The following is an 18,634-nucleotide window of genomic DNA, read 5'->3' as shown; positions in this document are numbered from 1 at the left end:
GTTGGTCCCAGTGGCTCAGGTTCTTGGATCCACTCCGTTCCTTCATTGTAAGAGAAGAACTTCAAGCTTGGGGTTGACCCCTTGACCCTTAAGTGAGAGGCAATATTTCTCTTCTTGCTCAAAATAAGAAGCAGGAGTTGATTCTCCAACAGTCAGAGGATGAAGCTGCGGCTGATTTTGTAATGATACACCGTGACAGACGCAGGAGAGATGGTAGGAAACATGAGGCTGAAGATGTTCGAGTTTGCTGTAGGGCTTACGGCCGTTTCCATAACTCTTTGGTTCCTGTATACCGACCATTTCAACCTGCCAAAACACCTGCTCGTGGGGAAAATCGCAAACTCCTCGGTGCTTGCAGAGGTCTGTGGCATGGCTGTAGCAGGGAAGAAAATCTTGGGTGGAAATATACCAATGACACCACTGAAAGACATAACTTGCCAACGATACCTGACCCGGAATCACTACATAATGAAACCTCTGTCCAAAGAAGAAGCTGAGTTCCCTTTGGCATATGTCATGGTCATCCACAAGGACTTGGATACATTCCAGAGGCTCTTCAGGGCTGTCTACATGCCTCAGAACGTCTACTGCGTTCACGTGGACGAGAAAGCGACAGCTGAATTTAAAGATGCGGTGCAGCGATTACTGAGCTGCTTCCCAAATGCCTTCCTGGCTTCCAAGATGGAGTCTGTGGTCTACGCAGGAATTTCCAGGCTCCAGGCTGACCTGAACTGCCTGCAAGACCTCATAAACTCGGAGGTGCCATGGAAATACACCATCAACACCTGCGGGCAAGATTTCCCCCTGAAAACCAATCGGGAGATCATCCAGTATCTCAAAGGATTTAAGGGGAAAAATATCACCCCCGGGGTGCTGCCTCCTCCTCACATTATCAGAAGGACCAAATACAGGCACTTGGAGCAGGGATACGGTTTGTTTTCCTTTATGCTGTGTACTTGGATAAGAAAAATGCCACCTCCCCATAATCTCACCATTTACTTTGGTTCCGCCTACGTAGCGCTTACAAGAGAATTTGTTAATTTTGTTCTCCGAGACCAGAGGGCTGTTGACTTACTTCAGTGGTCGAGGGACACCTACTCCCCTGATGAGCATTTCTGGGTAACACTGAACAGGATTCCAGGTATGTGGGACTTGATTCCATTCTACATAAAGTCTGGAAGCATTGTGTGTGTTTGTGCATGTGTATGTGTGCAAGTATTTTACACTTTTAAACTGTCCTTAACTGTATTATATATGTCCACTTTTGGGCTTTCCTGGTGGCTCAGCGGTAAAGAATTCTTGCCTGCAATGCAGGAGACGCAGGTTCGATCCCTGGGTCGGGAAGATCCCCTGGAGGAGGGTATGGGAATCCACTCCAGTATTCTTGCCTGGAAAATCCCATGGACAGAGGAGCCTAGTGGGCTATAGTCCATAGGGTCACAAAGAATTGGACACGACTGAAGTGACTATGCACGCATGCATATTCACCTACGTTTCCAGCTTCATGGGCACCCTATAGATTTTCGTGTGTCTGTTTCAATGGAATTCATAGAACATAAGTTAATTGTCTTGCATATCACTATACTGTTTGCTTAGAGAAGGTGCCTATCAAATTTTGACGTGGTCATAAGTCTTTGATAGGACAAGTGAAACTGGTTTTTTAAATCAATTATAGTATGTTGTTTGTGAAAATCTCTTAGTTGTGTCCAGCTGTTTGCGACCCTATGGGCTGAACAGTCCATGAGGTTCTCCAGGCTAGAATACTGGAGTGGGTAGCCTTTCCCTTCTCCAGGAGATCTTCCCGACCCAGGAATCGAACCAGGGTGTCCTCCATTGCAGACGGATTCTTACAGTTATTTTCAATGTGGGTTATTCATTGTTTCATTTTTGTGTGAGTTTTAATTGCTCAGGTTGGGAAAGTTTGAGATCTGGAAAATGTCAACAAAATTTCTATAAGAACAAGGTGAAATAATTCAACCTTTCCAAATCAAATTTTTTTTAACTGACCAGAACTTTCCAGAGTTCCGGACGGTCAGACTGTGAACCGTAGACTACACTTAGGCCTGGCCACAGGGCGACCTGTCTTCGGTGGGTGGAAACCTGCCATCCTCCGTCAGCTCTGTGCTCTAGGTTTGCGGGAGTCAAGAGCTCACCCTCTGTGTAGAATTTGAAAACCCTGTACTAGTTATTGATGAGCAGAATATTAAAATATTTTTTTTCTCCGGACTTCCTTGGTGATCCAATGGTTGGGAATCTTCTTTCCAAAGCAGGGGGTGCAGGTTCTATTCCTGACTGGGGAACTCAGATCCCACACGCCAAGGGGTGACTACTACAGCTACTGAGCCAGGAGGCTGCAACTAAGACCCAATGCAGCCAAATGAATAAAATAATAATTAAAAAGAAACATTTTTTTCTTGCTATAAAATATAATCCTATTGTAGAAAAGCTGGGAAATAAAAGTTGGTATGTAGAAACTAAGAAAATTTTAAAAAGCAGAAGTTCTACATTGCACAAATTGAGAAATAATTGCTGTGCATATATATTGGGTAATTGAATTCGTTTTCATAGTATGGATGTATTAGAATTTGCTTAACAATTCCTCAGTTGTTGAGCGTGTGTTTCCAGTTTTTTTCACTATGGAAAATGCTATTGCAATTAATGCTGGGAAGTGTCAAAACTAAGTCACACCTTTTCACATACAGCTTTGTCAGGCATCAGTATATCTGCCTCTGGAATGAGCTCAGATCCAACTCTCTTAGAGGGCACTCCAGATCTGGGGCTATGGGCTTTCCCACCTGGGACTAAATTTGAGGGTGAACTTTAAGCACAAAGAATCTGGAAAGAGGACTCCCTGGTGCTCTAGTGGCTAAGACCCCACATTTCCGGGAGTTTTAGGGGTCTGGGTGCCAACCTTGAACTGGGAACTAGATCCCACATGCCATAGCTAAGACCTGATGAAACCAAATAAATAAAATAAAATTTAAAATAAATATTAAAAAAAAAAAAAGAATCTGTGAAGAAAATTCAAAAGTTCTTTCTCTGGGAAAAGCAAACTTCTGCATGGATAAACTGGACAGTAGTCTCAGGAAAGTTGTGGTTTAGTTGCTCAGTCGTGTCTTGCTCTTTGCAACCCCATGGACTGTAGCCTGCCAGGCTTCCCTGTCCAAGGGATTTCCCAGGCAAGAATACTGGAGTGGGTTGCCATTTCCTTCTTCAGGGGATCTTCCTGACCCAGGGATGGAACCCGAGGCTCCTGCATTGGCATGGGCTCTATTTTGAGTGTCCTAGTGGGAGATGCAGTTATATCAAGGACAGTTATCTCCCCCACGGTGACATCTCACAACATTTCTGAAGTTGGAAGTGTTAGATTCAAAGCTTCTAGGACTCTGTAGGGGCGGGTAAGAGCCAGTGTTGGATAACAGTAACTTGAGACTCCAAGACTCCAGCTTATTTGAAGGCTCAGTCTTTGGGACTCTGAAGGACAGGCCTTTGGGAATGGGACTGAGGCAATTAGAACGTTATGCTTCCACATTCCAGCTTTTGTTATTCTGCATTTAAATACCAGCGTAAACTCCAATAACGGCCTCCATCATAGAAGAAGGAGAGGATTCACCCTAGGATGCTCCCAGGCAACTTTATCCTCCTGAGAATGCAGAGAGAGATAGAAACGGGTCAATTTGCTAGAAAACTACTGAGAGAGGAGGTTTTCTGGAAACATCACCTCTTTTTTTAAAACTGAAGTATAGTTGATTTACACGTTCTTTTAGTTTCTGGTATATGGCAAAGTGATTCACTTATATATATTCTTTTTCAGATTCTTTTCCATTGTAGGTTATTACAAGATACTTCCCAGGTGGTGCTAGTGGTAAAGAACCCGCCTGTCAATGCAGGAGATGTAAGACACATGGGTTCAATCCCTGGGTAGGGACGATCCCCTGCAGAAGGAAATGGCAACCCACTCCAGTATTCTTGCTGGGAAATCCCATGGACAGAGGAGCCTGGTGGGCTTACAGTGGGCTCACAGGGCTGCAAAGAGTGGGACATGACTGAGCAACTTGGCACGCAAGCCTGAGCTGCTCTTCGTCTGTCAGCTCTTGGCCTCAGCTTTGCATTATACCAACAATATTTAATGAGCTGTTTTGACAAGAACCAGCTCTGGGCTTCCCTGGTGGCCCAGTGGTTAGGACTCCGAGCTTCCATTGCAGGGGATGTGGGTTCCATCCCTGGTCAGGGAAGATCCTGCATGCTGCCTGGCGCGGCCAAAGAGAAAAAAAAAGAACCAGCTTTTTCTTACATTTTCCTGCTATCCTATTTCCAGGAATTTTATGTCAAAAAACTGCAACCTTCCCCTCCTCCTCCCCTCACTCTTTTCTTCCCGGTGGCTTTCCCTCGAGGTCTGAAGTTCGCTCTGACGTCTCTGGCCACTCTCCGGCTGGATGCTTTCTGTATGTTACTTCTGGAATCTTCCAGCTGCACCCGGACGTTGATGTTGGAAAAAACCCAGACTCAGAGGCATGGGTGATCTGCCTGGGAGGAGGCCAGCCTTGGAGGTCCCCGAGTGACAGCAGGGGTTGTTTGCTCAAATTTACTCCGGAGGAAGCAGGGAGGTGTAAGATCAAATGACTTTCTCAGACGCGCCAGGCTGTGAAGAGTGGTTTTGACTCAACTGGAGACCTTCCTTCACACAATCCAGGCTGTTTCTCATAGCTCTTTCTCAACCACACATGGGGCTATTTTAAGTCCTGGTGCTTCAGACTATTTCCTGTGGCTAATAAAAGAAAAAAAAAAAAACCACACCCCACAGAGATGAAGGTAAAGCAGAGTCCAGAGTTTAGTATAGTAAACGTACAGACAAACAGAAAGAGGAGGGAGAGAAAGGAGAAAGATGTACAGAGAAGAGAGCCCGGCCAGAGACAGAGCCGGAAAAAAACACAAAAGCTGACGAGCGCGTGAAACCAGTTTAACCCAAGCCGCTCTTTCTCTGATCTCTGTGGACGCGGCCCCAGTTTCCACTTGGTTTCCCTGGTTTCTCACTTGGGCACAGAGGTGCTGTCACAATGAAATGGATACATGAGAAGTGCTTTGGGTACCGGTGTGTGGAGAAACCGCTCCGTACAGACGGAGCCCTTCTCTTCTGCACCCTTTCTGCGGTCAGCCATGGGGGTTAAACTCTCGCTGCAGTTTTCGTAGTAGGATGAAAGTGAGTTTACGTCCTGGAGTGGAAATTCCTAAGAGTGAACGTTACGTAGAAATAAGCAAGTAGGGGTTGAATCTAGGACTTCATCGTACACCCAACCGTGTACTGAGGAGCCGACCACAAGTCTCCCCTGGGGGACGACTTCTCCAGAATTCTAACCTCCTCAGTCGGTGCCTCTTAGAACCTAGAACTGGGGGTATCAGTTTTGACCTGGGACTTGCCTGGTAAGTCCGGTGGTTGAGAATCTGCCTGCCCATGTGGGGGACATGGGTTCAATCCCCGGTCTGGGAACATTCCACGTGCCGAGGAGACTAAGGCCACGCGCCACAACTATTGAGCCCACGCGCTGCAACTCCCGAAGCCCACCCACCTAAGCCTGCGCTCTGCCACGAGAGAAGTCAGGGGATGAGAAGCCCGCGCCCCGCAACGAAACGTAGCCTCCTGCTCGCCGCAACTAGAGGAAGGCTATGCACAGCAGCAAAGACCCAGGACAGCCAAAAATTAATTAATTAAAAAATAGTTTTTGACCTAATGTTCAAACTGAGAAAAAGGATCGCTGTGCTTTTTCGTCACTTATTACCATAGCTTCTATCATCTTGCACAAATGGCAAGAGCCTCCTGCCCAGAATTCGGAAGAATGGTGAGTGGTGTCCTGCAAAAGGGCCTCAGGAAAACCAGAGTCTCCCACGGAACCATCAGGAGAGTAAACATCAGATAGCACTGGGGTAGTGCAAAAAAAAAAAAAAAGGATCAACACTAAAAATGTCTAGCATTGTCAAAATTCTTCTGATTTTAAGGGTTTAGGGTTAGGATTCCACTGCAGCCAAGTGCCAACTTGCAAACGTCCTTCACCTTGTAACTTTAAACTCAGGGAGTTGTAGGGACTTCAAGGACTGGTGGTCCAGGCGTTAAGAATCCACGTTGCAATGCAGAGGACACAGGTTCAATCCCCGGCCAGGGATCTAAGGTCCCACTTGCCACGGAGCAGTTAGGGAAGCCCGAGAGCTGCAACAGAAGATCCCACAGGACACAACGAAGACCTGGCAGCCAAATAAACAATATTAAAATAACAACAACAATAAGAGCAAACTCGGGGAGCTGTAAATTCAGGGTAGAACAGCCAAATAATTAGAGGTGCTTTTATGCAAGAAACCTCAGGAGAAATGGAACTGTGCCGAGAATGAGGAGACAGCCAAAATAAGCAAAGGGGGAGTTTGTGTCATCATCTGCATGTACGAGGAGAAAAAGTTATACAAACTATTTGACTCATTTCGAAAGCATATTTAAGCACAGATGTCCCCATTTTCGACCCCTGAGGAGCCTTTCTGCACAGGTGCAGTCAGGGAGCTCTCCTTTAAGTCCAGGATGAAGACTGTGGTCATCATCTTCTCACTCAAGCAGAGTTCAGCTCCTCTCTGCTCTTGCCTTTATCTCTGCCGTGAAGCACCAACAGGAGACAGGCTCCCACTGCCCAGCCTGGGGTCCCACTGTCTCCAGCCTCAGCCCCACTCACGGACAGGGGGACCGTGAACCCTTGATACGTTTTTCTCATTGTCTTCTCATGACTGACTTATGAAGGTGGTAAAATTATTCTCATGTTTTACAGATAAGGGAACTCCTTTGGTTTATACATATATGGAATCTAAGAACGTCTCTCCTTCAGTTCTGTTGTTGTTCAGTCACTAAGTCGTATCTGACTCTTTTGTGACCCCACAGGCTGTAGCCCACCAGGCTCCTCTGTCCATGGGATTCTCCAGGCAAAAATATGGAGCAGGTTGCCATTTCCTCCTCCAGGGGATCTTCCCAACCAAGAGATCAAACCCATGTCTCCTGTGTCTCCTGCCTTGGCAGGCGAATTCTTTACCACTGAGCCACCCAGGAACCTGGGCTTAGATGAAATAAACTTGATACTCACTAACTTCAGCTTTAGGCCCTATGCAATTTGGGGGTTATAATGGGCTGCTAGGCTTTTAGGGGTATTTTTATTATTATTCTGTAAATATCTTTTTTAAAAAAATATTTATTCATTTGCCTGCATCGGGTCTTAGGTGCAACACTTGAGACCAGGCACAGAACCCATGTCCCCTGCATTGCATGACAGATTCTTAACCACTAGACCACTGGGAAGTCCCTGTTTTTTGTTTTTTGTTTTTAATTAGCTTTTATTCATCTTAGTGTAGTAAGTCAGGTGGTGAGGTTTGCTTGCTAATGTGCCTTTTTAAAGACCTTACCTCATAGCAGAGAAAATTAAGTGCTGGAAAGAATGGTTCAACAGCCAGTCATATGCCACGCTTTATGGCATAGCCAGCCAATATGTAGAGGGGGGCGTGTGTGGAAAAAGACAAGGTGAGGTGATTAATTTTTAAGTACTAAATATTTATTGACAGAGTATCTCTCCAGGCAGTGTTCACATGCTCGGGACCAGTGCTTATTACTTGGCAGTGCTATTTAAGCAAACAAACTCAGTCAGTTGAATGCAATGATTAACAGGAAGTTGGGGAGCTGACACAGTTGCCAGCCTTCTGGCTGAGAGAAGAGGCCGGGGTTAAAGTCTGAGAGAGGTGACTTGCAGAACCGTCCCTTCACCCCTCACTCATTTTCCCGTAGGAAAAGGCGGACACACCGGAGTCAGAACCTCCGTGGGGCAACTTTTTTTTGGTGTAGAAACAGCTTGCAAGATGAGTGGGGGGAGGAGACAGAAAAGCAAATCCCTAAGAGTTCCTTCAGAAACGTGTTGGAGAAATGTGGAAAAGCGGCACCGTGGGGAATGAAGAGGAAAGGAAGACAGAAAAAGGACAAGCAGGATCAGCCGGCAGGTCACGGAGCGGCCGGTCAGAGCTGTGTCCACCTGGAGGATGGTTATGGATTTCGGAGAAAATGTAAGTTAAGTCTGTCTACCCTCTGACCAGATGTCTCAAGAGACATTCTACTCATTTCCTGGGTTTGAACGATGGGGTTTTGGAAGCGTTGTCTCTTCTGTGTGTCTCTGGCCACCACCCTGATTTTTGTGTTTGTTTGCAACAAGTCAGGGGAGAATAAAAATTTCCCGCAAGCTTCCATATCCAATGCTTCACTATTATCAGAAGTCTGTCACCAGATTTTTAAGGGGAAGAGTTTTTACCCTAAAAAGAACGCCTTGAAGAGTACCTTCAGTGAAACCACCTGTCCTGAGTACGTGGCTCAGAGTCACTACATAACAGAAACACTCTCTGAAGAAGAGGCTGGCTTCCCCTTGGCTTATGTGATGACCATCCACAAAGACTTTGGCACTTTTGAGAGACTCTTCAGGGCTATTTACATGCCCCAAAATGTCTACTGTGTTCATGTGGACGAAAAGGCGACAGATACATTCAAAGGCTCGGTGGAGCAGTTACTGAGCTGCTTCCCAAATGCTTTTCTGGCTTCCAAGATGGAGTCCGTGGTCTATGGTGGGATCTCCAGGCTCCAGGCTGACCTGAACTGCATGAAACATCTTGTGGCCTCAGAGGTTCCGTGGAAATACATCCTCAACACCTGTGGGCAAGATTTCCCCCTGAAAACCAACAGGGAGATCGTTCGGCATCTGAAGGGATTTAAAGGGAAAAACATCACTCCCGGGGTGCTGCCCCCAGCTCACGCAATTGGACGGACTAAGTATGTCCACCGGGAGCTACTAAACCGAAAAGATTCCTACGTGATTAAAACCACAAAATTGAAAACACCGCCTCCTCACAACATGACCGTTTACTTTGGCACTGCCTATGTGGCCCTCACGAGGGAATTCGCAAGCTTCGTCCTTCAAGACCGGCTGGCGCTTGACTTACTGTCCTGGTCCAAGGACACGTACAGCCCTGATGAACACTTCTGGGTCACACTCAATAGGATTCCTGGTATGTGTATCTCTTAACTTTTGCTGTTATGAATAAACATCGCACGGCCAATACTGAATTAACCACTAAAAAATACGTTTTTAAAAATTAACACCTTTATAAAGCTCTTTCTTCGTGTGAGTTCTATCCCTGGGTCAGGAGGATCCCCTGGAGAAGGGCTTGGCAAGCCACTCCAGTATTCCTGCCTGGAGACTCCTGTGGACAGATGATCCTGGTGGGCTACAGTCCATAGGGATGCTAAGACTCGATTGAAGTGACTTAGCACACATTCACAGTTTCAAATGTTCATTAAAATATCTTTATAGCAGCTCTGCTCACAGGGTGGGTGGTGTAACTCATCTTCATTTTGTGCTGTTGTTGTTCAGTCACTGAATCGTGTCTGGCTCTTCTGCAACCCACCCCAGGGACTGCAGCCCGCCAGGCTCCTCTGTCCACGGGATTTCCCAGGCAGTGGGGTGCCCTTTCCTTCTCCAAGGGATTTGCCCTATCCAAGGATCAAACCCATGTCCCCTGCCTCTGCTGCTTTGGCAGGTGGATTCCTTACCACTGTGCCACCTAGGAAGCCCAAAGATTCCTAGATCAATGCCTTTATTTTATAGACAAAGAAGCTTCAGCGTGGTTGCATGATGTGTTCAAATTACCCAGCTAGCAGGCAAACGTGCCAATTGTGTCAGGTCGCCTAAGCCTGATGTTCTTTTAAGGTGATTTCCTAAATTAGTTGTTCGGTTGTTCCTAAATCAACTTCACCTTTCCTTGGTCCAAGTTCCAAATGCCTTAAATAATCTCCACTTGTTTACAGTGAACTAACTTCAGTTCTGCTAGTTCGATTGGAAATAAAAATTCAGATTCCTAGTTCAAAGGAAAACTAACTTGAATCTACATAAGGATTAGGGTCATGGCTTCTTGAGATTAGTGGTTCAGCCCTAGATACATAATAAAGTCTCCTGGAGCTTGTAGAAATACATTTCCTGATTTCCTGGGTGGATGTGAACTTCAGTATTTGTTCAGCCTCCAGGAAATTCTCAGGAACAGTCAGGGCTGTGAACGACTGTGGATGCTTATTTTTGATGTTAGTATACAAGGCTTGCTAGACTTAGAATGCTTTTTAAACCTATGGTTTTCCCAGAGCAGGAATGAGTGATGTTGTAGTGATAAAAGAAATCAAGACAAGGACCTAGTGTATATGTATAGCACAGGGCAATGTCTTGTAATAACGTCTATTGGAAAATGACCTGAAAAAGCTTTCCCGGTGGCTTAGCAGTAAAGAATCTGCCTGTAGTACAGGAGACACAAGTTCAGTTCCTGGGTCGGGAAGATCCCCTGGAGGAGGGCTGGGCAATCCACTCCAGTATTCTTGCCTGGTGAATCCCATGGACAGAGGAGCCTGGCAGGCTATAGTCCGTAGGGTTGCATATATATATATATATGTGCATGTGCGGTCAGTTGCTTCAGTTGTGTCCAGTTCTTTGCAACCCTATAGATGTATATATCACTTTGCTGTATACTTGAAACTAGCACAACACTGTAAATCAACTATATTTGAATAAAAAAAATTTTTTTATTAAGAAAAAAATAAACTGACCTCTTTTGGCAGAGATCACGGTCAAAAAAGAAATCAGGTCTCAAGAAAGTGAAGTGAAGGGACTTCCCTGGTGGTCCAGTGGTTAAGAATCCGCCTCCCAATGCAGATCTGGTTCAATTCCTGGTTGGGGAACTAAGATCCCACATGCCTTGGGGCAACCAAGCCTGTGAGCCGCAACTAAGACCCAACTAAGTCATGATGCTGCCAAAAACAATAAAATTTTAAAAAGAAACTGAATTGGAGGAGTCATGACCGTTTAGCTGTTCATGTGGAGTTGTAACACCCAGAATAAGGGGAATAAAAGCCCCACTTCTCTCTTATGTGTTGCTTGGACCAAATATGATATCGACCATTTCCATGGATCTAGGATTAGAAGAGTGAACAAACCCAAGGGATGTTTGGAAGCCGAGGCTGGAGAAATGGTGTCAAGGAAACTCATTTATCAAGTGCTGGACAGATGGCCTGTGAGTCTCTTGCACTCTGGAGCCCATGAGTCTAACTAATGAGTCTAATCAATTTATTGAACAGAAATGTTGCGTCCTCAACATGATTTATCTATTTGAACTAGATTGTTACATCTCTGATAAAGATCAGCAGTTACAGGTCAGCAAGACAGTGGGAAAAAAATGGCCTGCTCCGTTCGTTTCAAAACGCTTCAAGGAAGGAGCCTTTAGAATTGCTTCTGTGTTACATGTCCGGAGGATCCTTGTTAGAGGCCTTCACTGGGCCAGCCAACTTTTACAAGACCTGAGGCAGGCCTGAGAGTAGGGCTTGGTCATGAGGAGGTGAGGGAACTAGAAGCTTAAGTGGCTGTCTTGTTTAATGGTTCCTCCTGCTATGTGAACATCTGGGTCATTTCTGTTTCAAGGGTCCTTCTTTGCTGATTATGAGTTTGTTGGGTATTTGCTTTGGACATTTTAAGATTTTTCTAGTTGACTGCAGTGATGGTGCACGTGTTAGGATTCTCAAGCAATAGGACAGGGACTTCCCTGGTGGTCCAGTGGTTAAGAATTCGAGCTTCCAGGGCACGGTGGGGGGGGGGGGGGCACAAGTTCAATCCCTGGTTGGGGGACTAAGATCCCACCTGCCAAGTGGTGTGACCAAAAAGTTAAAAAAAAAAGAAGAAGCAATAGGACAGAAAAAAAATCTCCTGGATGAAATGGCCTCGTGAGGAGGTAGAACACCATCTGAAAGAAATAAACTATCAGCCACATAGGTAACTTTGCATCTTTAGTGCTACATTAAAGAAACAAAAATGAGTAGGTCAAGTGACTTTGAATCATGTATTTTATTGAACCCAATTTAGCTCAAATACCAAAGGTGCCTGTGGCTGGTGGCTCCTGGGATGGACAGAGTAGGCAGCCAGGCATCCTCCCCGTTCCGGGAAGAACAATCAGATAGCAGTGGGGCCGTCCCAGCGACACGGAGAAGCATCAGCGTCTTCATCTCTGGTTCTCTGTCCTCACCTAAGAGTCTTACCTCTGCTTCAGAGCTTCCTCTGGCTCGTGGGCCTGGCAGGCTCTACTTTCAGCATCTTCTCCTCATGTCTCCAGCCAGATTCTGGGCCACTCTGTCGACGGCAATTTCTCTGTCTCCTTCAGATGTTTATTCTCAGACAGCCTCGCTGTGTGGGTCCTGAAGTCACTGAACAATGAGCATCCCTGTTCGCATCCCAGCCACTTCCTGGGCAGCAGGCGACCCCTCTGTAGAGGCGCTGCCTTTCATTAAGGCCCCCAACCATTCAGGTCAGGTGGGGCCAGGGGGGCAGGGTCATGTGGATTCAAACACAAGGCAAGCTGTGGTCCCTTAATACACAGTAAGACCATTCAGCAGCGGCTGGTCCTCTGGAAACCTCTCAGAAGTGAGGGCGAAGGGGCCCACAAGGACAGAAGTGTTCCAGAAAGAGCGTTCACAGGTGCCTGAAAAGATGCTGTCCAACGGACGTCACCAGCTGTTGTGAAATGAGGGTTCCTGTCCTTCCTCCGTCTTTACCCCGCTTCTCTCCCAACTCTGTCCTGCCCCTTCCATTCCTTAAGCCAGTTCACACCAAGGTGGCAGCCTTTCAGTTTCCCGTCAGCCTCGGCCGTGGCTGATTTCCAATTAGGACAGAGATCCTTTTATGGGCCAGAGGTGCCAGTTCACCACCTCCTGTTTCCTTCTAAGTTATAGATCATGTGCTCCTCCCATCGGCATGGTTCTGCCCTGGGCAGGAACTTTCAGTGGGTTCTCATTCATCACATGCTCTTGGGATTTAAAGATTTTGAAACTGACCAATGGTTTCGGCCTCACTTGCAACAAAGGAATATTTCTCATTTGATTCAGTGGGAGCTTATTTCAAATTCATTTTAATGAATGAATGAAGAAAGAGTCTTTCCTCTTTTCTCATTCTGAAAAAAATCTCAGAGAAAAAGAAAAAGCTGAGAGCAGGTTTCATTGGAGATGGGAGGAAAAAAAGAACAAGAAATCAAAAGGGGAAGGTATAGAGAAGAGAAGAAAATTGGAGATTGTGGGCTTGGAAGACAGATTCTATTTGCTTTTCATTTTTCCCTTGGAGAACCAGCCGATGGACCCGCCCTGCTGGTATTTTCTGCCGCGTATGTGCCCCTGTGCCCTTGAAAGGGGAGGCTTGTTGAGTTTCTGCTCTGAAGTCCACACTGGGCTGACTCCATCATTATTGGAGGCTGGCTTGTTGCTTTAGTCTCTTTATATGTACAGATGCTTGCTGAGGTGCCAAGTGCTGAAACCATGAGGGAAGCAGGAAGAATCAGCCTAAATAAAGCTGGTTCTGGGAACTCACAATTTCGCAGCTGCCCCCCCGCCGACCCCCAGGGATTTGGCTGGGATCTTGCTATATCCAGAGGGAATTTATATTTCTCAGACACATTATGCTCACAGAGCTTCCAGGATCACTGGGTGTACGGGCAGACTTGCTGGGGAAGGACAGTTGGGGGATAAGTTTTATTAGCAGCCCCAACAATCTCTGTTTTCGTATCTGCTGAAATACAGGTTTTTGTCATAGGAAAAGAAATCAGCAAGTTGGGATACATGTGAGTTGTTTTTCAAGGAAATACCATCTTTCCTCAAAAAAAAATTAAAAAATAGGACTACCGTACAATCCAGCAATCCCACCACTGGGTATTTATCCTAAGAAAACAAAAATACTAACTCAAAAACATGTACTAATATATACGCCCTATCTTCATTCCTGCATTATTTATTATAGCCAAGATATGGAACCAACCTAAGTGCCCATCAATATATGAGTGGATAAAGAAGATGTGGTCTACACACACACACACACACACACACACACACACAGAGGGGGGTGAATATTACTCAGCAATGAAGAAGAATGAAATCTTGTCATTTGTGACAACATGGGTAGACGTAGAGAGTATTACGCTGAATGAAAAAGGTCAGGTAGAGAAGGGAAAATACCATAGGATTTCACCTATATGTGGAATCTAAAAAACAAAACAAAAAAACAGAAATGGAGTCGTAGATACAGAGAACGAACATATGGTTGCCAGAGGGAAGGCGGTTGGAGGTAGAAATAGGTGAGGGATATTAAAAAGTACAAACTGGGACTTCCCATGTGGTCCAAAGGCTAAGATTCCATGCTCTCAATGCTAGAGGCCCAGGTTCGACCCCTGGCCAGGGAACTAGATCCCATGTGCCACAAGTAAGAGTTTGAACAGCGATACTAAGACCCAGCACAGCCTAAATAAATAAAAAATATATTAAAAGAGAAAAAAAGTGGTACCAACTTCAGTGGCAAGATAAATGAGTCACAGGTAGGAAAGGGTGGGGAACAGAGCCAATAATATCGTAATGTCTTTGGGTGGTGACAGATGGTACCTGTCCATTGTGGAGATTATTCTGAAATATATAGACAAGTTAATAGCAAATCACTGTGTTGTGTGACAGGAAGTAGCGCAGGTCGAGAATACATCAAAAACAAACTCAAAGGAAAAGAGATCAGATTTGTAGTTACCAGTTCAGTTCAGTCACTCAGTCGTGTCCAATTCTTTGTGACCCCATGAATCACAGCACGCCAGGCCTCCCTGTTCATCACCAACTCCTGGAGTCTACCCAAACCCATGTCCATCAAGTCGGTGACGCCATCCAGCCATCTCATCCTCTGTCGTCCCCTTCTCCTCCTGCCCCAAATCCCTCCCAGCATCAGGGTTTTTTCCAATGAGTCAGCTCTTTGCATGAGGTGGTCCAATGAGTCAACTCTTTGCATGAGGTGGCCAAAGTATTGGAGTTTGAGCTTCAACATCAGTCCTTCCAATGAACACCCAGGACTGACCTCCTTTAGGATGGACTGGTTGGATCTCCTTGCAGTCCAAGGGACTCTCAAGAGTCTTCTCCAACACCACAGTTCAAAAGCATCAATTCTTCGGCTCTCAGCTTTCTTCACAGTCCAACTCTCACATCCATACATGACTACTGGAAAAACCATAGCCTTGACTAGATGGACCTTTGTTGGCAAAGTAATGTCTCTGCTTTTAAATATGCTTTCTAGGTTGGTCATAACTTTCCTTTTAAGGAGTAAATGTCTTTTAATTTCATGGCTGCAATCACCATCTGCAGTGATTTTGGAGCCCAGAAAAATAAAGTCAGCCACTGTTTCCACTGTTTGCCCATCTATTTGCCATGAAGTGATGGGACCAGATGCCATGATCTTAGTTTTCTGAATGTTGAACTTTAAGCCAACTTTTTCACTCTCCTCCTTCACTTTCATCAAGAGGCTTTTAGTTCCTCTTCACTTTCTGCCATAAGGGCAGTGTCATCTGCATATCTGAGGTTATTAATATTTCTCCCGGCAATCTTGATTCCAGCGTGTGCTTCTTCCAACCTAGCCTTTCTCATAATGTATTCTGCATATAAGTTAAATCAGCAGGGTGACAATTATACAGCCTTGACATACTCCTTTTCCTATTTGGAACCAGTCTATTGTTCCATGTCCAGTTCTAACTGTTGCTTCCTGACCTGCATACAGGTTTCTCAAGAGACAGGTCAGATGGTCTGGTATTCCCATCTCTTGAAGAATTTTCCACAGTTTATTGTGATCCACACAGTCAAAGACTTTGGCATAGTCAATAAAGCAGAAAAAGATGTTTTTTCTGGAACTCTCTTGCTTTTTTGATGATCCAGCAGATGTTGGCAATTTAATCTCTGGTTTCTCTGCCTTTTCTAAAACCAGCTTGAACATCTGAAAGTTCACAGTTCATGTATTGCTGAAGCCTGGCTTGGAGAATTTTGAGCATTACTTTACTAGTGTGTGAGATGAGTGCATTTGTGCGGTAGTTCAAGCATTCTTTGGCATTGCCTTTCTTTGGGATTGGAATGAAAACTGACCTTTTCCAGTCCTGTGGCCACTGCTGAGTTTTCCAAATTTGCTGGTATATTGAGTGCAGCACTTTCACAGCATCATCTTTCAGGATTTGAAATAGCTCAGCTGGAATTCCAGTCACCTCCACTAGCTTTGTTCATAGTGATGCTTTCTAAGGCCCACTTGACTTCACGTTCCAGGATGTCTGGCTCTAGGTGAGTGATCACACCATCGTGATTATCTGGGTCATGAAGATCTTTTTTGTACAGTTCTGTGTATTCTTGCCACAGAGGTGGTTACCAGAGGGAGGGGATACTGGATGAAGGCAGTCAAAAGATACAAACTTCCAGTTACAAGGTAAATAAGAACTAGGATTGGAACGTAGGTCATACTTAATATAATTAACTCTGCTATACTGGAGTGGATAGCCTTTCCCTTCTCCAGAGGATCTTCCTAGCCCAGGGATAGCCTAGCCCTTCTCCAGAGGATCTTCCTAGCCGGGATTGAACCCAGGTCTCCCACATTGCAGATGGATTTCTTTGAACCCAGGCCTCCCACATTGCAGGTGGATTTCTTTGAACCCAGGCCTCCCACATTGCAGGCAGATTCTTTACCAACTGAGCCACAAGAGAAGCCCAAGGGAAAAAAAAAAGAGAGAAGCCCAAGACTACTGGGTAGCCTATTCCTTCTCCAGTGGATCTTCCCAGCCCAGGAATCGAACCAACGTCTCCTGCATTGCAGGCAGATTCTTTACCAACTGAGCTATGAGGGAAGCCCGTAGGGTCAGTGGTGGCTCCCAATTTGTTGGTGGGATTTAAAAGCAGACAGTCCTCACTTTGCCACCTACACACTGTGTCATTTGGGGCAAAATGTCTAATTTCTCTGATTTGTCATCAAAACATCTCCTTGTCAGGCTGTGGGAAGGATTAGACAGCACAGAAATTATACCCGGGATGTTGCAGGATCTTATTAATTCTTCCAAAGAGAGAGAACAGAAGAACTTCTTAGATGCTGCTTTTTGAAGTTTTAGTGTTACAATTCTAAAACTTCTGTGTGTGACCAAAAAAAAAAAAAAAAAAATGTGTTTTTGAAGGTGCAGGGATATTGTTTTTACTAGAAATCGGATCTGCAGCCCACAGAGGTCACCGCTCAGCTGTTGCTTTTCTTAGCAGGGTCACGTGCGTGGGGTCTGAAGTGGCTTCTTTCTCTTTCCTCTTATTAGGAAGTGGCGTTCTGAGCCGAGTCCAGAGCCTCTGACTCTGCCAAGTTTCTGTCACCCTAGCTTGGTCAGAAGACAGACCGTCTCCAGGCCCTTGCTCACGCTGCCCCTGCCTTCTGAAATGCTCTTTTGTCACTCCTTCTGGAATGTTCCCCAGATCTAGTTGAAATAGCCTCAGAGCGAGTTGAAAGGTCACTTACTTCCTCAGGGAAGTTTCTCTGCTCCCCTCCCCACCCACAGAAGCAGCCACCCCTGCCCACCCTCTTGATTGCTGTCCTAGGGTGACCTCCACAGCATCTTACTGGTCCCCCCTCAAGCCCGCCTCCCTGCCCCACCCCCACCTCCTGTTCCCCAAAAGGAGAGCATGGACTGCGTGACTGACACCAGCCCCTGGACTTTTGGCCTAACTTCCTCCTCCTGTTGGGCCCCAGCAGAATGTTGGGTGAGGAGCCATTGAATGGGAGACGATAGTGCAGTCTTCTCCTTCTCTTGAAAAGTGAAAGTGAGGTCGCTCAGTCGTGTCCGACTCTTCAAACCCCGTGGACTGTAGCCCACCAAGCTCCTCCGTCCATGGGATTCTTCAGTCAAGAGTACTGGAGTGGGTTGCCATTTCCTTCTCTTAAATGTCATCTTTTCTCCAAGTGATGGAAATTCTCCTTCCATTTTGCAGAAAGCTCAGTCTGCTATTTTCGGTCTAGTTCAGCTTTTACGTCCTGCCCCCCGCTCCACCTCCTTTTCCAAAGAGCAGACATCCTTGCCATCCAGGCCAAACCCACGAGAAAACTTGAGTGCGGTGGGTCTGTGGAAGTCAGCAGTTACCTGAGACCAAGCTCACCTTGCCTCAGCCTGTGTATCATTGCAGCGATGGAAGCTGTTTTCGCTCAGGTCTTAGAAAATCGAAATCAACACTTAGGGGAATTTGCCAGTTGTACTGACCCTGAGAGGCTCTGATTAAAACTATCCAGAAAATGTAGGTAAGTGCTTTACTTTGCTACCACTTGAATTCCTTGTAGAATTGCTAAGCTCCAAGCCGACCGCTTTCCCCTGGGTCAGTTTTTCCCGAGGCCTCTCTTTGCCTGAAGAAATTCTGATTATCTTTGAGAGCTGTACCGAGTTCTGTGTACTGACCGCCCACCACCCTCAGGTAGAGTTTGTCATCTGTACTCTTTTTCTCCTGTTAGTATCCTTATCTTCCTAAGGCTTTATCGTTGTTCCAGTATCTGTGGAGACAGAGGGCAGAGTCCTGGAGGATTAGAGTGAGATTTCTGTCTTTGAGAGTCTCGACCACACACTACTGAGTTGCAAACTGAATTTGATTCACCTGTGTTACTACTGTAAAATAAATGTGGCATTAAAACAGGCGGGACAGGGGCAGGGCCCAACCTTTCAAAGAATGACCGAGCTGTTGAGAACACAACATGAACTGGCT

General features: G+C 45.8%; 2 protein-coding genes across 3 annotated transcripts in view; both read left to right on the top strand.

Annotated features, from left to right (window-relative positions):
* The first annotated feature begins 222 nt into the window (after positions 1-222).
* On the top strand, positions 223-2,342 carry LOC122696838 (N-acetyllactosaminide beta-1,6-N-acetylglucosaminyl-transferase-like). The gene is made up of 2 exons (XM_043906959.1): positions 223-1,172; positions 2,306-2,342. The coding sequence occupies exons 1-2, from the start codon at positions 223-225 to the stop codon at positions 2,340-2,342; spliced, it is 987 nt and encodes a 328-aa protein (XP_043762894.1).
* A 5,365-nt stretch (positions 2,343-7,707) lies between these two features.
* GCNT2 (glucosaminyl (N-acetyl) transferase 2 (I blood group)) overlaps positions 7,708-18,634 on the top strand; it is an 88,761-nt gene continuing 77,834 nt past the window's right edge. For both annotated transcript variants that reach the window (XM_043908565.1, XM_043908563.1), the window contains exon 1: positions 7,708-9,066. In XM_043908565.1, coding sequence (XP_043764500.1) covers positions 8,148-9,066 — 919 coding nt within the window. In that variant the 5' untranslated portion in view covers positions 7,708-8,147. The remainder of the gene's footprint in view (positions 9,067-18,634) is intronic.

Source organism: Cervus elaphus, chromosome 7, assembly GCF_910594005.1.
Source record: "Cervus elaphus chromosome 7, mCerEla1.1, whole genome shotgun sequence".
Lineage (NCBI taxonomy): Eukaryota > Metazoa > Chordata > Mammalia > Artiodactyla > Cervidae > Cervus > Cervus elaphus.
The sequence above is the reverse complement of the archived record's forward strand: the minus strand, read 5'-3'. Positions and strand labels throughout refer to the sequence as shown.